This window comes from Canis lupus, chromosome 16 (assembly GCF_048164855.1).
Source record: "Canis lupus baileyi chromosome 16, mCanLup2.hap1, whole genome shotgun sequence".
NCBI classification, from domain to species: Eukaryota; Metazoa; Chordata; class Mammalia; order Carnivora; family Canidae; genus Canis; species Canis lupus.
This window is the reverse complement of record NC_132853.1, coordinates 16669863-16696272: the sequence shown is the minus strand read 5'-3', so window position 1 is coordinate 16696272 and position 26410 is coordinate 16669863. Positions and strand designations below refer to the sequence as shown.

Below are 26410 nucleotides of genomic sequence, written 5' to 3'. Positions count from 1 at the left end.
TCACTGTACAACACTGTTAACACTGTTACAATACCATTGACTGCATTCCCTGTTCCGTACCTTTCATCCCTGTGACTTATGCATTCTGTAACTGGAAGTCTGTATCTCCCACTCCTCTTCACCCATTCTGCCCACCTGTCCCCTGCAACCATCAGACTGTTCTCTGTATTTATGAGCCTGTTTCTGCTTTTTTGTTTATTTGTTCATGCATTTGTTTTCTGAGATGCCATATCTGAGTGAAATCATATAGTATTTGCCTTTCTCAGCCTGATTTATTTCACTGAGTATAATACCCTCTAGGTCTATGGATGTTGTTGCAGGTGGCACAATCTCATTTTTTTTGGTTGCATAATATTCCATATATACCACATCTTCTCTTTTTAAAAAAAGGTTTTATTTATATATTCATGAGAGACACCGAGAGAGAGGCAGAGACATAGACAGCAGGAGAAGCAGGCTTCATGCAGGAAGCCTGCTGTGGGATTTTATCCAGGACTCCAGGATCATGCCCTGAGCCGAAGGCAGACGCTCTACCACTGAGCCACCCAGGCATCCCTATATACCTCATCTTCCTTATCCACTGGTCTATTGATGGATGCTTGGGTTGTTTCCATATCTTGGCCATTGTAAATAATGCTGCAATAAACATAGGGGTACATGTATCTTTTTTATTTATTGTTTTTGTTTCCTTTGGGTAAATACCCAATAATGGAATTATTAGATCATAGGGTATTTTTTAAAAATCTTTTGAGGAACTTCATACAGTTTTTCACAGTGGTTGTGCCCATTTACATCCCCATCAGCAGTGTAAAAGGGTTCCTTTTTCTCCACATCCTTGCCAACACTTGTTATTTCTTGTCTTCTTGATTTTAGCTATTCTGACGGGTTCAAGGTGGTATCTCATTGTGGTTTTGATTTACATTTCCCTGATGATTAGTGATGTTGAACATCGTTTCATGTGCCTGTTGACCTTCTGTATATCCTCTCTAGAAAAATGTCTATTCAGGTCCTATGGCAATTTTTAATTGGATTGATGGTTTTTTTGGTGTTAACTTATATAAGTTCTTTATATATTTGGGTATTAAACCCTTACTGGATATATCATTTTCAAATATCTTCTCTCATTCGATAGGTTGCCTTTTTGGTTTGTTGATGATTTCCTTCACTGTGCAAAAAGCATTTTACTTTGATGTAGTCCCAATAGTTTATTTTTGCTTTTATTTCCCTTGCCTTAGGAAATATAGCTAGAAAAATATTTCTATGGCCAATATAAGACAAATTACTACCTCTCTTCTAGGAATTTTTATGGTTTCAGGTCTCACATTTAGGTCTTTAATCCATTTTGAGTTTATTTATGTGTGTGGTGTTAGAAAGTAGTCCAGTTTCATTCATTTACATGTAGCTGTCCAGTTTTCCCAGCACCATTTATTGAAGAGACCACCTTTTCCTTATTGTATATTCTTGCCTTGTTTGTTATAGATTAATTGACAATGTATGTATGGATTTATTTCTAGGCTTTCTATTCTGTTCCATTGATCTATGTGTCTGCTTTCCGTGACCACCTTACTGTTTTAATTACTACAGCTTTGCAGTATACCTTGAAATCTAAGCTTGTGATACCTCAGGTTTATTTTTCTTTTTCAAGATTGCTTTGGCTATTTGAGGTCTTTTGTGGTTCCATACAAATTTCAATACTTTTTGTTCTAGTTCTATGAAAAATGCTGTTGGTGTTTTGACAGGGATTTCATTGAATTTGTAGATTGCTTTAGGTAGTATGGACATTTTAGCAATATTAATTATTCCAATCCATGAGCATGGAATATCTTTCCATTTGTTTGTATTATCTTCAATACCTTTCATCAGTGTTTTATAGTTCTAGGGTTATAGGTCTTTCACCTCTGGTTAAGTTTATTTCTAGGATTTTATTATTTTTAGTGCAATTGTAAATGGAATTGTTTTCTTAATTCCTCTTTCTACCTCTTTGTTATTAATGTATAGAAATACTACTGATTTCTGGGTATTTTGTATCCTGCAACTTTACTGAATTTATTACTTCTAGTAGATTTTTGGGTAGCCTTTAGGATTTTCTATGTACAATATCATGTCATCTGCAAATAGTGACAGCTTAACTTCTTTACCAATATGGATGCCTCTTATTTCTTTTGTTTGATTACTGTGGCTAGGAATTCCAGTACCAGTGGCAAGAGTGGACATCGTTTTCTTATTCCTGATTTTAGAGGAAAAGTTCTCAGCTTTTCACCATTGAGTATGATGTTAGCTGTAAATTTTTCATATGTGGCCTTTATTATGTTGAAGTATTACTTTGGTGAATTTTTCTTATTTCCAATTCTCTAAGAAAGGCAATTTTCATCTTTTTTATAAGTTTTATTTTTACAAAGATATATTTACTTAAGAAAATGAGCTTGTGACTTTTTTCTTTGGAAAAAACTTAATTTTCTTTATCTTCCTCATCCTTTTTTTTTTTTTTTTTTTTTTATTTATGATAGTCACAGAGAGAGAAAGAGAGAGAGGCAGAGACATAGGCAGAGGGAGAAGCAGGCTCCATGCACCAGAAGCCCGATGTGGGATCCGATCCCAGGTCTCCAGGATCACGCCCTGGGCCAAAGGCAGGCGCCAAACCGCTGCGCCACCCAGGGATCCCTATCTTCCTCATCCTTTATAAACAGCTTAGAATCGGAACTACTTGACTGTTTAATCTGAAACATCGTTTTTACTTTCTTAGTTTTCTTTTTTGTGTTTTAATAAGTGTAGGTATTACCAGTAGATATTTTTCTCTCCCCTTACTGGCTGTCTTATTTATGAAGAGTTAGTTTGAACATTACACTGAAGTAAGGATAAGTACATGAAAACATTTATAGTTACTGCTACCTTTTTTTAAAAAAGATTTTAAAAATCTAGTGGTTTGTAAAATGGATGGATTAGAACTTCACACTGATGAGAAATGAGATCTTTTCGGTTTTTCTTCCATTTTAGCATAGTATTAGAAAAACGAAAACAGCAAGATATCTGAAAAATAGGGCAGGAATGATGCAGTTGATAGAAAATGTCCTAATTAGTACCTCTCAAATTTTTCCAAACATATACCCTGATGACAGACAAGTGAACTCAGATTCCAGGAGACATGGGGTATTTATAACTTTCTTTTGACGTCATATGTTGTTTTTTTAAAATATTTTTATTTATTTATTCATAGAGAGAGAGAGAGAGAGAGAGAGAGGCAGAAGCACAGGCAGAGAGAGAAGCAGGCTCCACGCAAGGAGCCCGACGTAGGACTCGATCCCGTGTCCCCAGTATCACACCTCGGGCCGCAGGTGGCGCTAAACCGCTGCGCCACCGGGACTGCTCTGACGTCATATGTTTTTTTTCTTTTTTTAATATTTTTTAAAAATATTTATCTATCTATCTATCTATTTATTTATTTATTTATTCATTCATTCATTCATTTATTTATTTATGATAGTCACAGAGAGAGAGAGAGAGAGAGGCAGAGACACAGGCAGAGGGAGAAGCAGGCTCCATGCACCGGGAGCCCGACGTGGGATTCGATTCCGGGTCTCCAGGATCGCGCCCTGGGCCAAAGGCAGGCGCCAAACCGCTGCGCCACCCGGGGATCCCTGACGTCATATGTTTAATCAAAAAACTCATTCACATTTTACAGCCTATCCATGACTGTTCTGTATTAATTAATATTTAAAACAAATAATAAATTATCACAAAGTTAAATATTTGACTCTTATAGGATTTATCTCAAGGATTCATGTCTCCTCTGAAGACTTCTATTTCCCTTAAAACTGGGTATTCCCACTGCAGAAGCATGGCTCTGATGTCTCCTTTATTCTAGGTATAATCCAGTTACCAAGAACGTGACGGTCAAGAGCGAAGGTGCTATTCAGGTCAACTTCACACTTGTCAGATCTTCAGCAGATTCAAACAACGAATCAAAGAAAGGAAAGGGGGATAGCACCAACACTGATGATGTCAGTGATCCAACTACTAAAGAGTTTGAGACTTTAATTAAAGACCTTTCAGCTGAGAACGGTTTAGAAGGCCTCATGTTACGATCTTCCTCAATTCTGGCTCTTTATCGATACCATTCATACAAAGACTTATCAGAGTTTCTGAGAGGACTAGTAATGAACTACCCACACATCACAAATCTCACCAAGTAAGTGCCACTCTCTTACTGCTTTTCTTTCTTTCCTTTTTTTAAAGAAGTTACATTCAACATAAGCCATGTTGAATGGTTCTTGTAATTTATTTGGGAGCCGCATATAGAGAGAATTGAAGTTTACTTATTTTGAAACAGATATTGCTTAGAGATCTTTCTAACACTGAAACTGGAAATTTTTGTGAGGAACATTGGAGGAGAATTACTTTTTAGATTAGCAATGGATGATCTGTGCCTCCTGGACATGTAAAATTACTCTTCCTAATGATTACTTTGACTGAATTAAAAACGTTCTCCACTTCTCAGCTATAGATTCATGTCCTGGCTGTAATTTAGTTTATTTTGGGGGGGGACAAGGGACAGATTTGGAGCTATGAGCTCACCCATTAGGGATCATTCTTTTTTTTTTTTCCAAATAGAAAATTAAGCCTGGTTGCTGTCATTTTCTCTAGTCTTTATTAACAGTTGCTATTCCCTGAAAACTTAGGGACAATAGGTGATTGAGGGTCTTGGAAAAATATTCAATACTGGCTTAAGTAAAACTGATGCTGAGCCAGCCTTTAGCTTCACTTTCTGTGTCTTCTCTGCCTCACTTTCACTGTTTCATTATAAATTTTTTTTAGGTCTTGTTATAGTTACTCGAATATTTTCTTGATTTGTTGATACCTATCATTTGCCCATTGAGAGCTGTACTCTGCATTTTTCCCTGAGCTTATAGTTCTCTACTACATACCTAAGGAACATTCTCTAGCCTTTTACGTTTTTACTTTGTTTTTCTTTATTTGTCCTTCTAATTTTACCTAGACATTTAGCTTCTCAAATACTGGTTTATAATATTCCTAGATGCAAAGATTGTTATTTACATTGGCAATACCAATTACCTCTCTTCCTCAACTGATTCATAAATATTTCTGCCCAATTCAGGTTTTAATATTGTCCATTTTAGTGCCATTTAGAGCTTGTAGACTTTCTTATTTTAAAATAAACGAAAAATTTGACATAATTTTTTGTTCTTTTCATTTAAGTTCTAGTTCATTTAAGTTCTTTTTAACCTTCCAATTCAAGATGCACTTTTCAGTTAAATATTTTCCCCCGAATATGCAATACCTGCCAATGGTAAGACACAAGACAGTTTTAGGTGGTCCACCAATGGGCACTAAGCATCATTGAATAGAATTGTGGGAAACCAGTAATTTTTCTTTTCTATTAATCCTTCTCAATTTAATACTGATATTTTTTCCCTACATAACTCTTGTAAATCTCCCTTTGTATCAAAGAAACCAGGCCTTAAGTTCAGAGCTCTTGGGCAATCATAGCACTTTAAATGATTTTTCTTGCAATACTAGTATTGCATTTATAGTAAAGTATAAAGTGTCTTATTTATATAAATTAATTTACATTCAGAAGTAAGGTTCTGTACATTTGTATATATGTAAATTTTTTCATAAAAAATGTGAGTTAATTTAAAAAACATGTTAGCTAAATAGTAGTACAGTACTACAGTACAGTAGTACAGTATAGGAGGCAGGGTAAATACTGTGAAGATGGCATGAGAATGACTGAATTCCTAAATTTGATAATATCTTACTTGTATTTGATTTTCTTCGGTCAAGGAAAACTAATTTTCTTAGGGTTTTCTGATATAATGATTCATTCTTTAAAGATTTAAAGGCTTTTCATGTTTGTTTTCATGACTTTTTAAAATATCTGTATGTCAACATTAACATAATACCTGATTACTTCTGACTTTTTGATTTTTGAAAGTTTGGGACAGAGCTCTGAATATCGTCACATTTGGTCCCTTGAAATCTCCAATAAACCCAACATATCTGAGCCTGAAGAACCAAAGATTCGTTTTGTTGCTGGTATCCATGGAAATGCTCCAGTTGGAACTGAACTACTTTTGGCTTTGGCAGAATTTCTCTGCCTAAACTACAAAAAGAATCCAGCTGTTACTCAAGTAAGAGAATAACCTGTTTTGACATGCTTCAGAAGGGGAAAAACAGAGTCATGCATTGAGATTAAGGCACCATTAAAAATTTTTTAGGAGCACCTATCTGGCTTAGTTGGTAGATACCTGTGACTCTTGATCTCAGGGTTGTGAGTTCAAGCCCCACATTGGGCCTAGAACTTACTTAAAAAAAATTTTTTTTTAATTTCCTGTTGAATTTTACACAGAGGCACTTTTAGTGTATTATAAATTTTTTTTAAATGGACCATCTTTGGGCAGCCCAGGTGGCTCAGCGGTTTAGTGCTGCATTGAGACCAGGGCATGATCCTGGAGTCCCAGGATCAAGTCCCACGTCAGGCTCCCTGCATGGAGCCTGCTTCTCCCTCTGTCTCTGTCTCTCTCTCTGTCTCTCTCCCTCTCTCTGTCTTTCATGAATAAATAAATTTTTAAAAAAAAGAAAAAAAAACTATAAAAAAAAGGACCATCTTTGTCTATACTCATTGTTAATAGTGTCTTTCTGTTATATTTCTTTGTGTGTAATTAAGAAGCATAGAAGAAAAAATGCTAAAGATTTACATTCAGTCCTTCACTCCTTTAATAGTCAAATTGCCCTTCTTTACTCACCATTCTGTACATTCTAACTTGAGAGACTTCCATTGCTAGGAATACAAGGAGGAAAAACAAATAGTTTTTCTTTTCATGTAAGAAGTTCAAAATTATTGGACATCTTGGCTACTAAGAGATTTTAGAAAAAGCAATATGGCTTTTTCTAAATATGGTTTTGTCTACTTTAGCCACCCATGACTACAGAAAAGAACTTTGATCCAGAGAATTGGTCATATATGATTAAGGAACCTAATTCTGTGTTGTCTTAGAGAAAGGAAGTGTGCTCCCTCTAGAGCACCCACTAACTGGCACTACCTATACAGACTTTAGGAAAGGGGAAAGGAACTAATACTTGTTTAGTACCTGCATGTGTCAGGTGCTTACACCAAGTACTTTCCATGTATCATAATTTAATCCTCGATTTACGTTATCTCCATTTTATAGATGTGAAAACTGAGACAGAGATAGTTGATAACTTACACAGCTAGTATGTGGTAAAACTGGGATTTAAACCCAACTGTGTCTCACTCTAAAGTCTGTGCTGTTCCGTTTTACCATACTGCCTCCCCTAAAAGAAATTTGGGGAAAATTTATGTCATGGTTAGGACCAGAAAGTACCTATGGGATTAGGTGAGATGAACTTAAATCAGACTTGACCAAAAATTATTTTACCATTTTCAGCAAATTGTATTGATTTTTTAATGTGAGTTGTAAAGAGTATCCAAGGACATTTTTTTTTTTTGTTCTTTTCTTAAAAAATGGGAGAGTAGGATACTGGTTCTCAAGCCTGGCTACACATTAGAAACATTTGGGAAGTTTTTAAAAATACCAGTACCTGGGCCCCATCCCCGAGAACATCATTATTTCTTTAAAAGCTCCTTAAGTTATTCTAATGTTTGGCCACATTGCTACCTATTGATACTGTGGTTATAAGACACTATATGTCCTAGGTAAAACACCTACCAGGAATTTCAAAACTTCTAGTTTATGAGAATTTGCCTCACTGCTCTAATTAGGCTTGAACTACTAATCTTACTCTAGAGATTTGTTTTGAGATGAGGATCAGAATTATTTGGCAAGTTTAAGGAAATATACACATACCTCGAAACCTGTAATATCAGAGAAAAAAATATCTCTGCCAGGGGAGAAAGTTAAGAACCAATGAATTTAGGGTCTCCAATATTTTCAATCTATAGATTATTTTAACAGAATAAGTAAGTCAGAGATCACTTATTCTGATTTACTATCATAAACATACAGGATAAAGTATATAACAAGTTAGTTCATGCCACATATGTAGATATTGATGCCTATGGACTATCTGGAGGAGAAATTATTATGAGTAAGACAAATATTCTACTCCACTTTGCTATGCTGATTTCAACTCTCCTGTCTCATTGTTTCCAGACATAGACTGCTGTTTGTTAGATTATGCATTCCAGTTTTTAATTTGGAAAATGTAGTCTAACTATTATTATTGGTTTCAGCCAGTGGTTGGCAAACGTTTTCTATAAAGGGACATATAGTATATAATTTAGGCTTTGTGGGACTGTTGTTCTGTGTTGCAACTATTCAATTCTGCCATTGCAGCACAAAAATAGTCATATGAATGGGCATGGCTGTGTGCCAATAAAACTTTATTTACTATAGCAAGCAGCCAGCTGGATTTAGCCTGCAGACAGTGGTTTCGGACCCCTTTGTAAGTCACCAGGAGGTCTCTGGGAATATTTGTTATGCAGTAGTTCTTCATTTCTTTTTAAATTTATTTGGAACAAGAGCGAATTTTCTATTTGTTTTCCTACCTTTTAAGTCTGTTTAAAACAATAAAGACTTTCTGTTTGAGGCATGGGAGGGTATCTTATGATTCTACATAGGGCTAACTGATTTTTGTTTCTGTTTTAGCTGGTTGACAGGACTAGAATTGTGATTGTCCCTTCTCTAAATCCAGATGGGCGAGAGAGGGCACAAGAGAAAGACTGTACTTCAAAGAGAGGACAAACAAATGCTCATGGCAAAGACTTGGATACAGACTTCACAAGTAAGCCTAATTTGCAGCTAACTTTATTTTTCTTTACTAGGAGATTGGTAGATTGTGTAGATGAGTAATTGGTTTACTTTTACGTAATATGTATAACATATAAATGACAAGCTAGAAACTTGTCCAGTTTTTCTCCTTTATCATTTACAAAAGTAATTCAAGTTTTTTCTTAGAAATTCTATCAATAATATTGGAGGGGTTCCATTACTAGTCATATGGATATTTATATTTTCTCTCCCCCCCATATATGTGTACACACACACACACGGTGTGTGTGTGTATTGATTTGAAGGAGCCTTTCTTACTGACTTAAATAGGATCATCAATTATACATATTATTCTGTGACATTTTTCATTGAGTACATCACTGATATCTTTCCATTTCCAATATTTATAGATCACTAACATATTCTTATTAATGGCATCTTAGTATGCTGTTAATATATGGCAATACTCTAGGTTCCTCAACAATTTTCCTACTAATGGACATTTAGTTTCTTTTTAATTTTTTGCTCTTGCAAACAGCACTACAGAAAACATTCTGATTTCGAAAAATTTTATTTTCTTTCAAAGACAATTATTTTTTAAAAGAGGTTATATCCATCCCTTTTTGTTTCCAGTAATAACATTCTTAGATTTGCTTAGATCATTAACCTTACACATCATCTGAAATATGTAAAACTCAAAATAATCTATCTTCTAGAGTGTATCCTTTGTGCTATTGAGATAATGGCTTATGGAATAATAAAGTGTTTATATACAGATTTTTTAAGTTAGCCTCTGATTGTGTTCTTGTAGAGAATATTTTCTTAGCTATTCATACTGAAATTTTAAAACTTAATATTTTATATTCAACTTTTGTATTTTTTAGATAATGCCTCCCAGCCTGAAACTAAAGCCATCATTGAAAATTTGATTCAAAAACAAGACTTCAGTCTTTCTGTTGCTTTAGATGGTGGTTCAGTGCTGGTCACATACCCATATGACAAACCAGTACAAACAGGTATGTAGAATGTTAGTTTATGTATATACTATTCAAGCTTAGGTAGGAAATTCCAATTAGGTAATGTCCCTTCTAAATTTTTTTTTTAAGATTTTATTTATTTATTCATGAGAGACACAGAGAGAGAGAGAGGCAGAGACACAGGCAGAGGGAGAAGCAGGCTCCATGCAGGAAGCCCTGTGGGACTTGATCCTGGGACTCCAGGATCACACCCTAAGCCAAAGGCAGATGCTCAATCACTGAGCCACCCAGGCATCCCCTAAATTTTTTAAAAATAGTGAGCATTTGAGCACACTCCATGAGCAAATAACCAACCTAGGAAGATTGTACATATAACTGAGTTACTTGGAGGGGAGAGGTCAGATCTAATGATAGGCTAGTTTTATTGAGTGTAGCCATCTTATCACATTTGTTCATTTTAGTTCAAAAACATTTTTTTGAACAACTATTATGTCTGTAGACATTGGGAATATGAAAATGAATAAGATACATTGCCTGCCTCAAGAAACTCATTATTATATGTAACCAAATATTAATAAAATAGAATTGCCCTCCCCTGGTTTAACCCTGACTGCCTAACTGGTTGCACTTAAGAGGAGATTAACAATTTCTTGTTGAATCTCTCTGGGACCATTGTATATGGAGGTAGTTTGTGTTGTTTTCAATGTAGCTTATAAAAATCTTGTTATTAGACCACAGTTGCCCTAAAATGTAGTAAAACATACCAAAACAAGTTTGTATTTTACTGAGGTAGCCTCTTGTATAAACTAAACATTTATACCTTTTAATATAAGGAAGATGCATGTCTTCTTTGTCTGATTATCTTGGGCTAAACAGAACCATGTGGTTAATTATAATAACTCCTTGATAAACCTCAGTGAGGCACAAGATTTACTAGGAGAGAAAGATGCCTTTGTATCCATGAAGTTGAGCTTAGAGTAAAATCTTATAGACTTCTCCAACTTCTGAATTTTTCTTTTTATAGTGGAAAACAAAGAAACTCTGAAGCATTTGGCATCTCTTTATGCAAATAACCATCCATCCATGCACATGGGGCAGCCCAGTTGCCCAAACAAATCAGGTGGGTATTTTCTGTGTCCTTTGTTATTGTTGCTGCTTTCTGGGATAGAGAGTGTCTGACCTTAAGGTCTTGCTGATCTTCTATCTCTCAATACTTTTATAGATGAAAATATTCCAGGAGGCGTAATGCGTGGAGCAGAATGGCATAGTCACCTGGGCAGCATGAAGGTATGCTCTGTAGAATACAGTGAAAATAGAACTATAATTATTGACCATTGAGTGACAGAATAGGCGACTTTTCTGATATAATTCAAGTGAATGGCATCTGTTTCATGGCTTTCTTGACAAGACAGCCCTCAACCTCTGACAGCATTTGTTTTTTGCCATTGTAATCATTTTTAATTGTACAGTTCAGTGACATTAATTACACTTCAGTGCTGTGCAACCATCACCATTCTAAACCATCTATTTCCAAAGCTTCTTTATCACCCCAAACAGAAATTCCACATCCACTAAGCAATTATTCCTGATTCCACTGGTAACCCCCAACTCCTGGTAACCTCTCTACTTTCTATCTCTATGTTTTTGCCTATTCTAGATACTTCTTGTAAGTGGAATCATACAATATTTAATATTTGTCCTTTTGTGCCTGGCTTCTTCACTTAGCATAATGTTTCCAGGGTTCATCTATTTTGTTAGCCTGTGCCAGTACTCCATTTCTTTTAAGGCTAAATAATGTTCTGTTGTATGTATAAACATTTTGTTTATCAGTTCATCTGTTGCTGGACACTGAAGTTGTTTCTACCCTTGGCTATTGAGAATAACATGCAATGAACATTTGTGTACAACTGTAAGTTTGAACCCTTGTTTTCAATTCTCTGGGATATGTATCTGGCTGTGGAATTGCTGGTCATGTCCTAATTCTGTTTAACTTTTTGAGGAAGCGCCAAACTGTTTTTCACAGCAGCTTAACTGCTTTACATTCACACCAACAATGTATGAGGGTTCCAATTTCGCCACATCCTCATCAACACTTGTTATTTTCCTTTTTCTAAAAAAATTATTAGCTATCCGAGCAGGTGTGAAGTGGTACTTCATTGTAGTTTTGATTTGCGTTTCCCTGAACTAATAGGGTTGAGCATCTTTTCATATGCTTATTGACCATTTGTATATTTTCTTTGGAGAAATGTCTGTTTCTCCATTGCCTGTTTTGTTATTTTTTTATTCCATTGCCTATTTTTATTTTTTATTTTTTAAAAAAGATTTTATTTATTTATTTATTTGAGAGAGAGAATGAACAGGGAGAGTGGCAAAGAGAGGAAGAAGCAGACTCCCAACTGAGCAGGAAGCCCAATGTGGGGCTTGATCCCAGGACACTGGGATCATGACCTGATCTGAAGGCAGTTGCTTAACCCACTGAGCCATCCAGACATCCTCTGTTGCCTATTTTTAAATTGGGTTGCTTGTCTTTTTGTTGTTGCTGGGTTATAAGAATTCTTTATATATTTTAGGTGCTATACTTGTCATTTACATATTTGGATCAAACACTTATCATTTTGTTTGATTTGCCAGTAGTTTCTCCCATTATGTAGGGTTGTCATTTCAGTTTCTTAGTGATGCCCTTTGATGCACAAAAGGTTTTAATTTTGATGAAGTCGGATTTATCTGTTTTTTCTTTTGCTGCTCATGCTCTTGTTGTCATATCTAAGGATTCATAGCCAAATTTAAGGTCATGATGATTTATCGCTATGTTTTCTTCTATGAGTTTTATGGATTTAGCTCTTGTATATAGGTCATTGATACATCTTAAGTTGATTTTTGTATGTAATGGGAAGTAGGAGTTCAACTTCATTTTTTTGCATATAGAAATCTAACTGTCCAAGTACCGTGTATTGAAAAGACTATTCTTTCCCCCATTGAATGGTCTTGGCACACTTGTCAGAAATCAATTGATGTATGGGTTTATTTTTAGACTCTCATTCTATTTCATTGGCCTTTATGTCTATTCTTCTCCTAGCTTTTCTCACTGTTTTGATTGCTGCGGCTTTGTAGTAAATTTTGAAATTAGTAAATATGATTACTCCAACCTTTTATTTTTCAAGGTTGTTTTTGTCTATTCAAGACTCCTTGCAATTCCATTTGAATTGAGGATTGGCTGGCTTGCTTGCTTGCTTTCTCTTCAAAAAATACTATTGGAATTTTGTTACGGGTTGTGTTAAGTGTGTAGATCACTTTGGGTTATATAGACATCTCATTAGTATTGTTTTCCTATTCATGAACACAGTTACATCTTTCTATTTACTTAGATCTTCTTTAAATTCTTTCTGATGTTATTTTAATTGGTTGTCCATACACTTCAAATTAGTAAGAAGTTGTTAGCAGGTAGGTGGTTGCTAATCATTTCATTAACATGTGCAACTAGAAATTTGGCCTCATCCTCATCTCTGCCTGCTTTCCGTCCTTTTTTTTTTTACTAAGAAGTTGCTATGTGTAAGGTACTTTGCTATGCTGTTGATAAATGAAACATATTTCCTATCCTATTGTACAAATAACTGTTACAGAATTAACTGATTTGATCTCAGAGAGAGCAACTCTCAGGTGCCATAAGAAATTAAAGACATAGACCTGCCCTACGACCCAGCAATTGCACTGCTGGGGATTTACCCCAAAGATGCAGATGCAATGAAACGCCGGGACACCTGCACCCCGATGTTTCTAGCAGCAATGTCCACAATAGCCAAACTGTGGAAGGAGCCTCGGTGTTCATCGAAAGATGAATGGATAAAGAAGATGTGGTTTATGTATACAATGGAATATTACTCAGCCATTAGAAACGACAAATACCCACCATTTGCTTTCCACGTCGGTGGATGGAACTGGAGGTTATTATGCGGAGTGAACTAAGTCAATCGGAGAAGGACAAACATTATATGGTCTCATTCATTTGGGGAATATAAATAATAGTGAAAGGGAATAGAAGGGAAGGGAGAAGAAATGGGTAGGAAATATCAGAAAGGGAGACAGAACATGAAGACTCCTAAGTCTGGGAAACGAACTAGGGGTGGTGGAATGGGAGGAGGGCGGGGGGTGGGTTTAAATGGGTGACGGGCACTGAGGGGGGCACTTGGCGGGGTGAGCACTGGGTGTTATTCTGTATGTTGGCAAATTGAACACCAGTAAAAAATAAATTTATTATTAAAAAAAAAAAAAGAAAGAAAAGATTACACCTAGTCAGAGATGTGGTCTTCTCTTCATAGAATAAATGGTATTTGGGATGCAGAGATGATGAAGCAGAACATTCCAGAAAGAGGAAGCAGTATGGACAGAGGTCAATAAGCAGTCTAGTTTAGTTAGAACAGGAGGTGTAATGGAGAGCAGCAGAAGACAAGAATGGAAAGAGAGTTTGAATCTCTGAACACTTTGTTTTAGTAAGGAATGGGAAGCCATTGAGAGTTTTGAGCAGGTATATAGTAACATGATCAGAACTGTGCTATGGAAACATTAATCTCTCGGCAATAGGAGATTATTTGGAGGGAGAGACCATGGCACAGGGACACTGGTGTAGAGTAGCCTAGACAATAAATAGTGAGGGCCTGGGCTAGGATGGTGACAGTGGGAGCAGAATCAACGGATGAAGTTTCAGAAATATTTGCAGATGTGGAATTGATAGGATTTAGCAAATTATGGATGATAGTGAGAAACTCAAGTCAAAAACAAGATTTCATGTCTGCATGAGAACATGAGTTAATACCATTAACTGAATAAGGAAAAAGAACAGATTTGAGGGGGGAAAGGTGGTAAGTTCAGTTTTGGAACCTTTCCACACAAGCAGTTCCTGTGCTTGGAGAATTGCTTTATGGTAAGCAGTGGCTGCTGTCACCAGCAGGGTGAAGGTATCAGAGGGCAAGTACTTGTGCTTCTGCCTGCAGGCTCCAACAACAGCTGTGAAGTTATGGAGTTAAGAAGGAAGCTGGCCGTCTCCATGCACTTATTTATTCACTCATTCATTCAACAAACCCTAACAAGCCCCCTCTACCTTCCAGGTGCCATGGCAAGCACTGGAGATGCAGAAATGAATTAGACCTAGTCCCTAGTCTCAAGGACTCTATTCACAACAGCTATGGTTGTGACTGATTATAGTACTGAGTGGTTTATTCAGATTTGCTATTAAATGCTTTACAGACTCTTTGTTTATACCACCTAGGTTTTCTTTCTTTTCTGTTGGATCACAAAACCTCATTCTTACATTTATTTATTAATTTTTCTATATTTGTTTTTGAATTTTTATATTCTAGGATTATAGTGTTACCTATGGTCACTGTCCGGAAATCACAGTATACACAAGCTGCTGCTACTTCCCTAGTGCAGCACAACTGCCTTCCTTGTGGGCAGAAAACAAGAAGTCTCTTCTTAGCATGTTGGTTGAGGTGAGCCTTTTCCTTTTAGCTAAAAGCAGATTTCACTCCCAGGAATATGTTCAATAAAAAGCTTTATCAAAGCATTTTCTTAATGGTTTACTAATAACTTATTTATTTTATTTTTTTTAATTTTTTTTTATTTATGATAGTCACAGAGAGAGAGAGAGAGAGAGAGGCAGAGACACAGGCAGAGGGAGAAGCAGGCTCCATGCACCGGGAGCCCGACGTGAGATTCGATCCCGGGTCTCCAGGATCGCGCCCTGGGCCAAAGGCAGGCGCCAAACTGCTGCGCCACCCAGGGATCCCTATTTTAAACATATATAGAGAAAGAGTTTTGTTGAATTTATATCATCTAATAGGTGCCATGATTTCACATATCTGAAATCTGCTGTAATTGAGGTCATTTAACCCTGTGAGATGTTGCATATTTTTTCATTTGAATATCATGCAGAGATAGTGTACTGTGGTGGAAAGTAAATCTTCAGGACATTAGAAGTAGGTCCTAACACTTGAGGCTTTGACTGTGTCAGAGTTCTCTTTTCCCTATTTCATCTCTATGCTCTAAAGTAGGGAAGGAGTAGTGAATAAGGCCAGAGTCAGTGGGGAAGAACCCACAAGCCAGTTTTGTGGGGAGTTTTGTTGTTGCTCTGTTTGTGTATTGTTTTTGTTGTGCCACCAGCTATTGCCTCGAGGATATCTGGGAACATAAATTTATATTTTGAATATTTTTTTCAGGTTCACAAGGGAGTCCATGGTTTTGTTAAAGATAAGACTGGAAAACCAATTTCTAAAGCAGTCATTGTACTCAATGAAGGAATAAAGGTGCACACAAAAGAAGGAGGCTATTTCCACGTGCTGTTGGCCCCAGGCGTCCATAACATCAATGCCATTGCTGATGGGTATCAGCAACAACATTCCCAGGTCAGAAACTCAGATTTAGTAGTACCATATGAATTCTCATTCTTAATAGCACTTCTATTTTGAAACTTGTGAGGAAAAAAGAAATAAAATGTATAACTAACTCTTGATTATGATACTTTTGTTATCATAATCTTCAGCAAGAACAGGGAAATTTTTACAGCATTTTGTATACTTCCAAGGACAGTGACTCATCTCCTTGGTGTGGTAGAAAGGCTTTAGGAATATTCCTGGGATATAATATACCTTAAGTAAACTTTGTCATAATTCTTGCACTTTATCTCTCTAGGTCTTTGTGCATCATGATGCAGCTAGTTCTGTGGTAATAGTCTTTGACACGGATAACCGGATATTTGGGTTGCCAAGGGAGCTTGTAGTAACTGTATCAGGTAAAGAAATTTAATTTTTTAGTAGTTGAAGCTAAAACCGGTTCTGTTCCTGAAACCAATATTATACTATATGTTAACTGACTAGAATTTAAAGAAAATTTTGAAAAAATAAACCAGTTCTGACATTTCTGACATTTGAGAGTAGATTGCCTCCCCAATCACCTGAAGCTAATCACTTTTCTTCTAATATCTCCTTATCTAAACACTTTTTGGATTTTCCTGGAACACTGGTCTCCCATACATTCTCATGGCTTGCTCCTTCATATTTTCAAGTCTGTACTCAAAATGTCATCTCCACAGAGAGGCTTTTCCTGATCACCCTAACTAAAATAGCACCCCAGTCACTCCACTCCACTTTTTTTATTATAGCACTTATTATACCACTTGACATTGTATTATATATTTAGTCATTTACCTGTCTATATTTGATCTTTCCCACTAAAATATAAACACCCTGAGAGAACAGGGAGTTTATCTACATCTCTAGCATCTAGGACTATGGCTGGCATGTAGTGGGTCTTAATGAAGAGTTGTTGATTGAATGAATCATTTGCTTTACATTAAGATCATAAATCCTTTGGATTTCGACTTATATTCTATTTTTTTAAGATCATGGAGGAAGTATTTGTTTTCTCCAGGATTAATATGTGCCATAGCTTGAATTACTGAAAGAAAGGAAAAAAGTGTGGTAAAATAATAAATACTCTGCTATATATATATATATATTTTTTTTTTTTTTTTGACAGAGAACCTTGGTTCCTTTCTAAGTGCAATTTAGACTTGACACAAAATAACCAAGTTTTACTATACGGTCTGTGGGGGAGGGATTTTCAGTTAATAAACAGTGGTGTATTGAAACTACGGTCAAATCATAGAGTCTATTGTGGAGCGTTTAAAGTAAAGAGTTATCAGCTTGAACTAGATAAAATGTGAATAACTTAGTCGTTAGAAGCATAGGAGCTAGGAGTCAGCAGTGGTTTAAGTCTGGCTTCCCATCTATTTGCTTCAATGAACTTAATTTTTATTATGAATTTATTACTATTTTCTTATATTAAGACTTATTTCAATAACCCATGTATAAATATGTTAAATAAATGAGGGGTTTGGGATGAGGTAAAATTTACTGGAAAAGATCAGTAGAAGTCAACTGATACAGAACCAGTGTAGAACAGTAGACAGTTTGATTTCATTGTGGTAAAAGAAAAATATGCATATACATACACTAAGAAAGCTCTGGAAAAATATTCATGAGAGCTGTGAAAAATGATCTCTGGTTAATAGAGATATGATACGGAATTTTGGTTTGGGGTTTTAGTATTTTTGCTTATCTGTATTTTTCTAATTTTGCATAGTATGCATGTCCTGCCTGTGTAATAATAAAATGTTGCTTCTAAGTGCATGAAATGAAGACAAAATAAATAAAAGGCATACATAAAAGGTGTCATTGTAAGCAGCGTATTCATATTCTGAAAGCGGGACACCACTTATATGGTGATTTTGTTTGGCAGGTGCCACCATGTCAGCATTGATACTAACAGCTTGCATTATTTGGTGCATCTGCTCAATCAAGTCTAACAGACACAAGGATGGCTTTCATCGGCTCAGGCAGCACCATGATGAGTATGAAGATGAAATTCGCATGATGTCAACAGGCTCCAAGAAGTCCCTCTTAAGCCATGAGTTCCAGGATGAAACGGACACTGAAGAGGAAACGTTATATTCTAGCAAACATTGAAACACAGACTTCACATATCTCCCAGCATAAATACCAAGCAAAATTACAGTTCCTTTTGGGAGACACACTGCATTAAGAAGAGACTCTCTTGCTTCTTCAAAGAGCTTTGGGAAGTTAACTTGCTAAATTTGTATTCTCTGTGAATTTGGCTGGCAGTTTTGAACTTCCCCTCCTTTAAGTACTCTTACCTTTAAAAAAAAAAAAAAAAAAAAGGTCTGCTTTCTATTTATGCAGCGATGGGACAGCCACTTTGTTTTTCTTTTTAATTTAAGATGAGCTGTTTGGAGCTTATGTTATAACTGCATAAAGCCAACTAGTGGATGTTATATATTGCACATCAAGTGTTTACTAGTGGCTTTAGTTTTTTTTTTCTTCTTCTTCTTTATTTTAAATGGCCAAAAGAATCCAGAAACATTTAGGCAGGGACAGCAGTCAGATTCTGACATAAAGCTTTAAAAACTCAAGGCTTTCTCAGCCTACTGAAAAGTACTTTTCTCTAGTTATTAAATAGCTGGAGTTTCTCTTATTATTCAGGTTTAATGAAGGCTGAATTAATTTTTAAATATATATAACATTAGGAAATGAATAAATGGGCTTCCGCATTTGGCTTTCTACTTTTTCCAAGGTTAGACCAGAACTGGTGGGCTATGCTCTAAGCAGGATTTCACTACCTCTCTTGTAAGGTTTAGCAGAGTTCTAAATACCCTCATTTTAAGGGAGAACTTGTTGACTTTGTTGTAAAAGATCTAAATGTCCATTTGAATAGAACTGAGAGGGAGATCTACCAAAAGCTAAAACTTGTGTCGCATATCTTTCAACTTGGTAAAATCCCACAGGTGCTGCTGCTTTTAATCTGTGAAGCACTAGTTTATTCTAGAATACCTAATTCTTTAATACTTTCTAAATTTGAACCTTTTTCTGTATTGTACACTTATGGCTCTCAGATGATCCAGCAATGTACAAGATCTGAATTCTACTGAAAATATCTGGAAGTGTGGAAGAGACCTACTTGCACATTCTTTAACTGACATTTGAACACAAAACATCTACAGTTCATGTTCCAGTTCAAGCCTATGGATATCCTACTGTTATTCAAATAGCTTGGCCAGTCTTATTCATATATAAGCCTCTGCAAGTGATTGGGTTCTTTGTCCTAATGTTTCATTTGACAGTCTCTTTTTGATCAACCAGTTTTTTTTTTTAAAGTTCAATTGAAAGCATTTAAATATGGCTCCCTCCATTAACAAAAAAGTAAACTATGGACTGCCGTGTACTATAACACTGTAGTGAGAAAGTATCATCTTCACTGCCACTCAGGTTATTGCAAAGACCTGAAAGATTTGCATTTTACTGTGTCTATCATATCATGCTATTCAATGAAATTGATGCTTTTTTAAAGTCTGAGTCTTACCAATGATCTAATGGTTTAATACCTTTGAATGTTTTTAATGGCCAAGTTGCTGCTGAATTTGTACTAAATCAGGGGATCAAAAAATTGCTCTCATCTTTTCGAATTGTATTCTATACCCATTAATGTATCAATCATCCCAAAGCCTTCATATGGAGTGGTTTACCATCCATATAGGTCATTCCAAGTTTCCAAAGTGGCTTTATATAAAGAGATTTGGTTTGGCAGGAATAATGAGGTCATGACATTTGTTAGTGAGTATCTGTGATAAATTTGGGTGGTTCAAGGTTAAGCCATTCTGATATTAATCCTATTGTTAACAACTAAATTTTTAGCCCTTGCCACCCATTCTCACCCCACCACATACACATCTAATACTTAATGAAATATTTATTTGTCTTCTAATAATACTTTATATTTTCTTTAGGGGGGTGATGTGGTGGCATTGCTCTTTTTAGCTTTACTTTCAAGAGTGTAAAGTCAAAACTAACAAAGGGCCAATGAGTGGCTTGCCCTGCTTGGGACATTGCAGGTAGAAATGAAACAAAATTGATGTGACAGCCTTTACTTTATTAGCATTGGTCTTCACTAGAGGGTGCCTTTTAAATTCATTTCTCCTTTGAATTAAACATGTCTTAAACTGTTCATCACAGTGGCTGGAGTCCATGCCTTTTAAGCATGTATAAAATTTCTTTAGAAATGAACATACAAATAGTTCTTTTAGTAATTTTTCCTGAAAATAAGACCAAATTCTGCTATGAATCTTGAATCTTTAATGAATTTCTGAATAATGCATTGCTCTGGAAAATAAGATCTTCTCAGCCTGTGTTAGCTATGAACATGAATGTATAGGATCATGACTACTAAGATTGTGTTATCAGCCCTGCTTTGTCTTTTATTTGTGGATCTAATCTTAGACCACATTAACTGCTTAAGGCATTGAAGCCATATGGAATGGGGAATGCATTTCTTCAGTGTTTCTCCTAGAGACTTTTCATTTCCTTGGAGTCATGGAGGCAAGTAAGTATCACAGTATTAAGAAATTTGCCCAAATCTGAGTTGTGCCTTTCTTTACTCACAAGGCATGTTTTTTGTCCTGGTGATCAGTTTGTAAGCCTTTTTCCCTCCCAGCTCCTTAATAAAAGCAAAGTGATCGAGTAGGTAATTTTCAAAGTGTCTGCCTGTGTAAATGTACTTGTACTGTTTATGCAGTTCAATAAGATAAACCCAATTTAATTTCAGATGGAGAGCCTTTTGGTTTTGATGTATTTTGCTGAACACTTGCATAGTGTTAGGGATCCCGTCCAGTTGAGGAATGCTTGCAATTCTCATTGGAGGGAATTTGTTTTGGGACTTTGTCATCCTCCAGAAAGGAAACATAATGTATATTTGGCCCAGTGTGATTGATTGGTTAATCTTTGGTAACTTTCACCTGAATAGGATTTGCTGAATTAATGAATATTGAACTTAAAAATAATTACAAATTGACAAATAAATAAAAGGTAGTCCTTATGCCTGAGCTTATTGTGTTTCTGAGCTAATACCAGGTTACTCAGTAACCATGATCTGCTCTTCCATTTCAGCTTATTCTCAATAGTAAATAGTTTTCTCTTCTTGTTGCCAGAAATGCACCTATGCCAGGTTTTGTCCCTGCTGTATTAAAGCTTCTTGGCTATGAATGCTGTAATGATGCCCCACCCATGGTTCTCTGGTAGAATTGTTTTTAACAATAACAACTTTATTGTTACTACAAAAAATTCTACTGTGGTTGATGTTCAGTGACTTTCTACCTAGCAACTTTTTGGTAACTCTTTTGAGTTTCTGATTTAACTACAGCAGATTCTTTGGGGTGATTAGGGCCCTTGATTAATGTCAACTAAACTTGGATTTCCAGTTTATAAAGAAATATCTCCCAACACCCATTTCTCCAACCTTTAGCAATAATTAATTTTCCACTTGATTTTCAGAATATTGTCCTAGTTGATTTTGATTAGATAGAACATATTAAGAAATCTGAAAATAGGCTACCATTTTAAGGCAATTGGATATAAATTATGTAAATATGTATGATTATAGCTTTTATAAATGGCATCACATAAATGTACTAGTGACATTCTATGCTAGCCATACTGCAGATTTTCTGGAGGTATGACCCAATGGTATTTTTTTATGCTCAGAATAAAAATCAACTTTACACCTCTCCATTTTTCAGAGTGACATTCCAGGCTCCAGAACAAGTCTATAGCTATTTATATGAGGTGCCCAACACTCATTCATCTCAAGTGCTTCAGTCTTTCGTTTATTTCATGCACTGTGCCTTCAAAATGAAATTTTAAAAGGGACTTTAAATGAAGTTGAATAGTAGTTTTAAAAAGTCAATCTGTGTAATTTATGTGAAATCTAATTGTAATGAGGTCCTTTCTGTTTTTTATATGTAAACAGATCTAATCCTGTATAAAAGTTATTTTATGCTGTTTGTCTTTCTTTGTGTTTTGTCTCATAATCTTTTTTCAAAAGCAATGGACCAGAAAAAATTATTGTCCGATTAGAAAGTTATGTATTTGGTTTTTCTACCTATACTAGAAAGAAAATAGTACCCAGCTAGGAATATACAGTATCACCTGTAGAGTGTTTTTGTCTTCATGAATTGACTCAAAGCTGTTTCTGAAATAATCGCATCATATAGCAGCCACAGTCCTTTTGTTTGTGGCTCAGCTAGATTGATGTATGTCCAATCACTCCACAATAAACACCATAAAACTGGCCATTGAAAAATTTATGTATGCATTTCAAACTGGTTTGTTAAAAATTTTGTCCTTTTTCCAAATAAGCCACATTCTATAATGTGTTCTGCCACTTTAGGCACAGTAGTGATGAATTCACCAACCCCTTTCATTTAGCAATGATTTGTTGATACTGGTGGCTCAATAGGAATAGGGAAATCGAAATTACATAAAAAGATGGGCTCTGCTGACAGGGAACTCATAGTCCAGACCAGAGAAATAGAAATGAGAATAACCGGACACCTGGGTGGCTCAGTGGTTGAGCGTCTGCCTTCAGCTCAGGGCATAATCCTGGAGTCCTGGGATCGAGTCCCAGATCGGGCTCCCTGCATGGAGCCTGCTTCTCCCTCTGCCTATGTCTCTGTGTGTCTCTCATGAATACATAAATAAAAATCTTAAAAAAAAAAAAAAGAATAGGCCATATTTCCACAGTGACTGGTTCCTCTAAAAAGAAAATTTCTGCTATAGGGGAAGTATAACATAGAGATTTGAACATGGACATTGTATTGTATTGACATACTATTTGACTCAGAATTGAATGCCCATGATAAACAGCATCATTTTCCTTCATTTGCTGTTTTCTGATTTTTTGAAACCAGAAAGAAAGGTGTCAAATATATGAACAAAGATCTGTGTACAGGTGGTCATTTTAATTTAGAAGAAATCCCTACACATGAATACTAAAAACGAGAGTATGAAATTTTCCATTATGTAGTTCCATAGATTGTCTATAGCATGGCAGTGAAGTTTTTAAAATTGTGCCAAATGCTTCATATTTGTTTTTAAATTAGATTGTATTTATGTTTATTCAGTGAAAAGAGCCTTACTTGCCTGCTGTAAGAAGTCTGAATAGAATGGGGTTTTCCCCTCACTGTTTGAAATATTTTCCTAAATTTTTGTCAGGAGTTTCTCATAACTGATCAAGAACCTTTTGGTTTGTATCATAAACAGTAAGCTATCAATTATATTTCATTTTTCAGGTTTCTAGAAGCTAATTATTCTTGGCAGTTAAGCATGATACTCAGTGCTAACGCTATTCAGTTATGAATAAATGCCATTGTGTTAGGTCTTCATCTTATTCTCACTTGCAGCTAGAATGCCAGCTGATTGTATAGTGTTTATAGCAGACCTCAGATAAATATCTCAATTATTACCCACAATTTAAAATAAATTGTGCAATTTACGGATTCAATTAGAAGTAATATAAAGAGGCTGTGATGCAATCAATGCTGTAGGTGGAAAATAGTAGCAGCAGGTGGAGAAATTTAAGATGGAACATGTAGAAAGAGATTGTAGAATAAATAGAAATTGCTATAACATGCGATTGTCACCGAGCTTGAGCCAAAGCAAAGGGGTCATGGGGAGAGATCTAGATTGTTAGATCTGAACCACTACTGTTTTTGAGTATTTGAAGTCATTCCAATATTTATAATTATTATTGTCACCTAAATGGGTATTGTTTGATTCTAGTAGAGTTGTTCAAGATCAAACAGGCTCTGATTTAGTGTTTGAAAGATGTGAGGTACCCATAAGAATTGATCCTGAAGATAGGGAATGGGATAGGTGGCGAGTGGGCTGATTATGATAATGGCTCAGTTGGACAACTCTTGGATTTTTTTTTGATTTTTTTTTTTAATTTATGATAGTCACAGAGAGAGAGAGAGGCAGAGACACAGGCAGAGGGAGAAGCAGGCTCCATGCACCGGGAGCCCGACGTGGGATTCGATCCCGGGTCTCCAGGATCGCGCCCTGGGCCAAAGGCAGGCGCTAAACCGCTGCACCACCCAGGGATCCCGGATTTTTTTTTTTAGAAAATAATTTTATAATAGTTTTAGATTTACAGAAAAGCTAAAATCTTTAGTCTGAAACTAAGAAAATCCAGAGTTGGCTATTGGGTTTTTATTTGGAAGATGTGGGTGTTGGGAGGGCAGCAGAGGAAGGATTGTATACATGGTTTTCTATTCAGCAGGACTTGAATGGAACACATTTGAAAGGGACTGAGCACCGCAAATATTTTGTCTAGAATCTAGCCACGTACGCATAGCCGAGGTGGTCCAGGTGTCAAGCCATGTGGTACTACCTCTAGGTAACTGAGTTAAACTCAGTTCTTCTCTGGTGGAAGGTATTTCCATCCTGGATTTGGAGGAGACCTCATGATTTTGCAATGACCAAACATAGGCAAAGATAACTAAGCATGTAAAGAAATAAGAAACCACCAGTAAGAAAGAAAAAGTCCTATACTGGTTTCAGATGTTGAAATTATCAGACACTTGTAAAACAAATACACTTAACTGTTTTCAAAGAATAGAAGATAAGCCTGAGACTATCACAGGAAACTATAAAATAATAGAACTTCCAGAAGTGACAGCACGGAACTTAAAATGCAGTTAAAATGGCAGATTGGACACAGAGAATCAGTGAATTACAAATAGACCCACAGAAACTCTCTCTTATGTATTGCAGAAACCAAAAGGTAGAAAATACAGAGAGGGTAAAAGTGTGGCTTTAACATAATAATACATGTTTGATCATCAGAGTTCTAGAAGAGGAAGAATGGAGTATAAGAAAATATTTTGAGCTCTCTGGGCTGGGACCTGGCTGGCGGCGACATGGCCAAACGCACCAAGAAGGTCGGGATCGTGGGTAAATACGGGACGCGCTACGGGGCCTCGCTCAGGAAGATGGTGAAGAAGATCGAGATCAGCCAGCACGCCAAGTACACCTGCTCCTTCTGCGGCAAGACCAAGATGAAAAGGCGAGCGGTGGGCATCTGGCACTGCGGCTCCTGCATGAAGACCGTGGCCGGCGGCGCCTGGACCTACAACACCACTTCTGCTGTGACAGTAAAGTCTGCCATCAGAAGACTGAAGGAGTTGAAAGACCAGTAGAAGCTCCGCCATGTGAAACATAGCTAGCCTACAATAAATGGGTTAATTTATATGATTAAAAAAAAAAATAAGAAACTATTTTGAAACAATGACATAGAGTTTTCCAAAATTGATAAATGGTATCTATAGATTAAAGAAACAATCCAAGCAAGAAAAAATAAACATGCACATCTAGACACATCAGTGAAGCTTCAGAGCACCAAAGACAGAGGGAAAAAAAACAGAGAGAAAATAACTTTAAAAAAATTAGCAGTTAGAGGTGCCTGGGTGGCTTAGCGGTTAAGCATCTGCCTTTGGCTCAGGTCATGATCCTGGGGTCCTGGGATGGAGTCCCACATCGGACTCCCTGTGGTGGGCCTGCTTCTCCCTCTGCCTATGTCTCTGCTTCTTTCTGTGTCTCTCAAAATCTTTTTTAAAAAAGATTAGCGGGGATCCCTGGGTGGCTCAGCGGTTTAGCGCCTGCCATTGGCCCAGGGCGCGATCCTGGAGTCCCGGGATCGAGTCCCACATCAGGCTCCCGGCATGGAGCCTGCTTCTCCCTCTGCCTGTGTCTCTGCCTCTCTTTCTCTCTGTGTCTATCATGAATAAATAAATAAAATCTTAAAAAATAAAAGATTAGCTGTTAGACTAAAAGATTAGACTCATTTCCAACCATGGAAACCAGAGTATAGTAAAATTATACTTTGGAAATGCTTGGTAAAACGTTAAATAGCTTCCAACATAGAATTTTATATTGAATATACCGTTCAGGAATAAAAAGGAACTTCCAGGTAGCTGAAGACATTGGTGGCAACCTAAGCTACCTGTTTCCCAATATGTCATTGCAGAATAATGAAAAGAAAAAAAAAAAAAAAACCACAAGAAGGACAAAGTAAATCTACATAAAAGTCACACTTTAAGCACCACTTGGAGTCAGAGAATTTTGAAATGTCAAACCACCTGAATAAAATGAGAAAAATCAAATTTCAGCATGGACTCTTATATGCCTGCCCCAGCACCACCCCAGTGCAAGGTTTTGTGGAGTCACGGCAGATGGAGATCAGCTGCAATATGAGAGGAGGATG

General features: G+C 36.3%; 2 protein-coding genes across 2 annotated transcripts in view; both read left to right on the top strand.

Annotated features, from left to right (window-relative positions):
- Window positions 1–22151, top strand: part of CPD (carboxypeptidase D) — an 80169-nt gene extending 58018 nt beyond the window's left edge. Inside the window, exons 12-21 of the mRNA XM_072779167.1 lie at window positions 3863–4186; window positions 5954–6149; window positions 8649–8784; window positions 9656–9787; window positions 10773–10868; window positions 10971–11035; window positions 15103–15234; window positions 15961–16146; window positions 16433–16532; window positions 18041–22151. Of these exons, the coding sequence (XP_072635268.1) occupies window positions 3863–4186; window positions 5954–6149; window positions 8649–8784; window positions 9656–9787; window positions 10773–10868; window positions 10971–11035; window positions 15103–15234; window positions 15961–16146; window positions 16433–16532; window positions 18041–18267 (1594 nt within the window). The 3' untranslated portion in view covers window positions 18268–22151. The remainder of the gene's footprint in view (window positions 1–3862; window positions 4187–5953; window positions 6150–8648; window positions 8785–9655; window positions 9788–10772; window positions 10869–10970; window positions 11036–15102; window positions 15235–15960; window positions 16147–16432; window positions 16533–18040) is intronic.
- A 2877-nt stretch (window positions 22152–25028) lies between these two features.
- On the top strand, window positions 25029–25421 carry LOC140606176 (large ribosomal subunit protein eL43). Its single transcript, XM_072779169.1, has one exon. It carries the CDS (start codon window positions 25068–25070, stop codon window positions 25344–25346), a length of 279 nt encoding a protein of 92 aa, XP_072635270.1. The 5' UTR covers window positions 25029–25067; the 3' UTR covers window positions 25347–25421.
- Window positions 25422–26410: the final 989 nt, after the last annotated feature.

Coding starts and splice junctions, on each gene's coding strand:
- LOC140606176 (XM_072779169.1), top strand. CDS start 25,068: ATGGCCAAACGCACCAAGAAGGTCGGGATCGTGGGTAAATACGGGACG.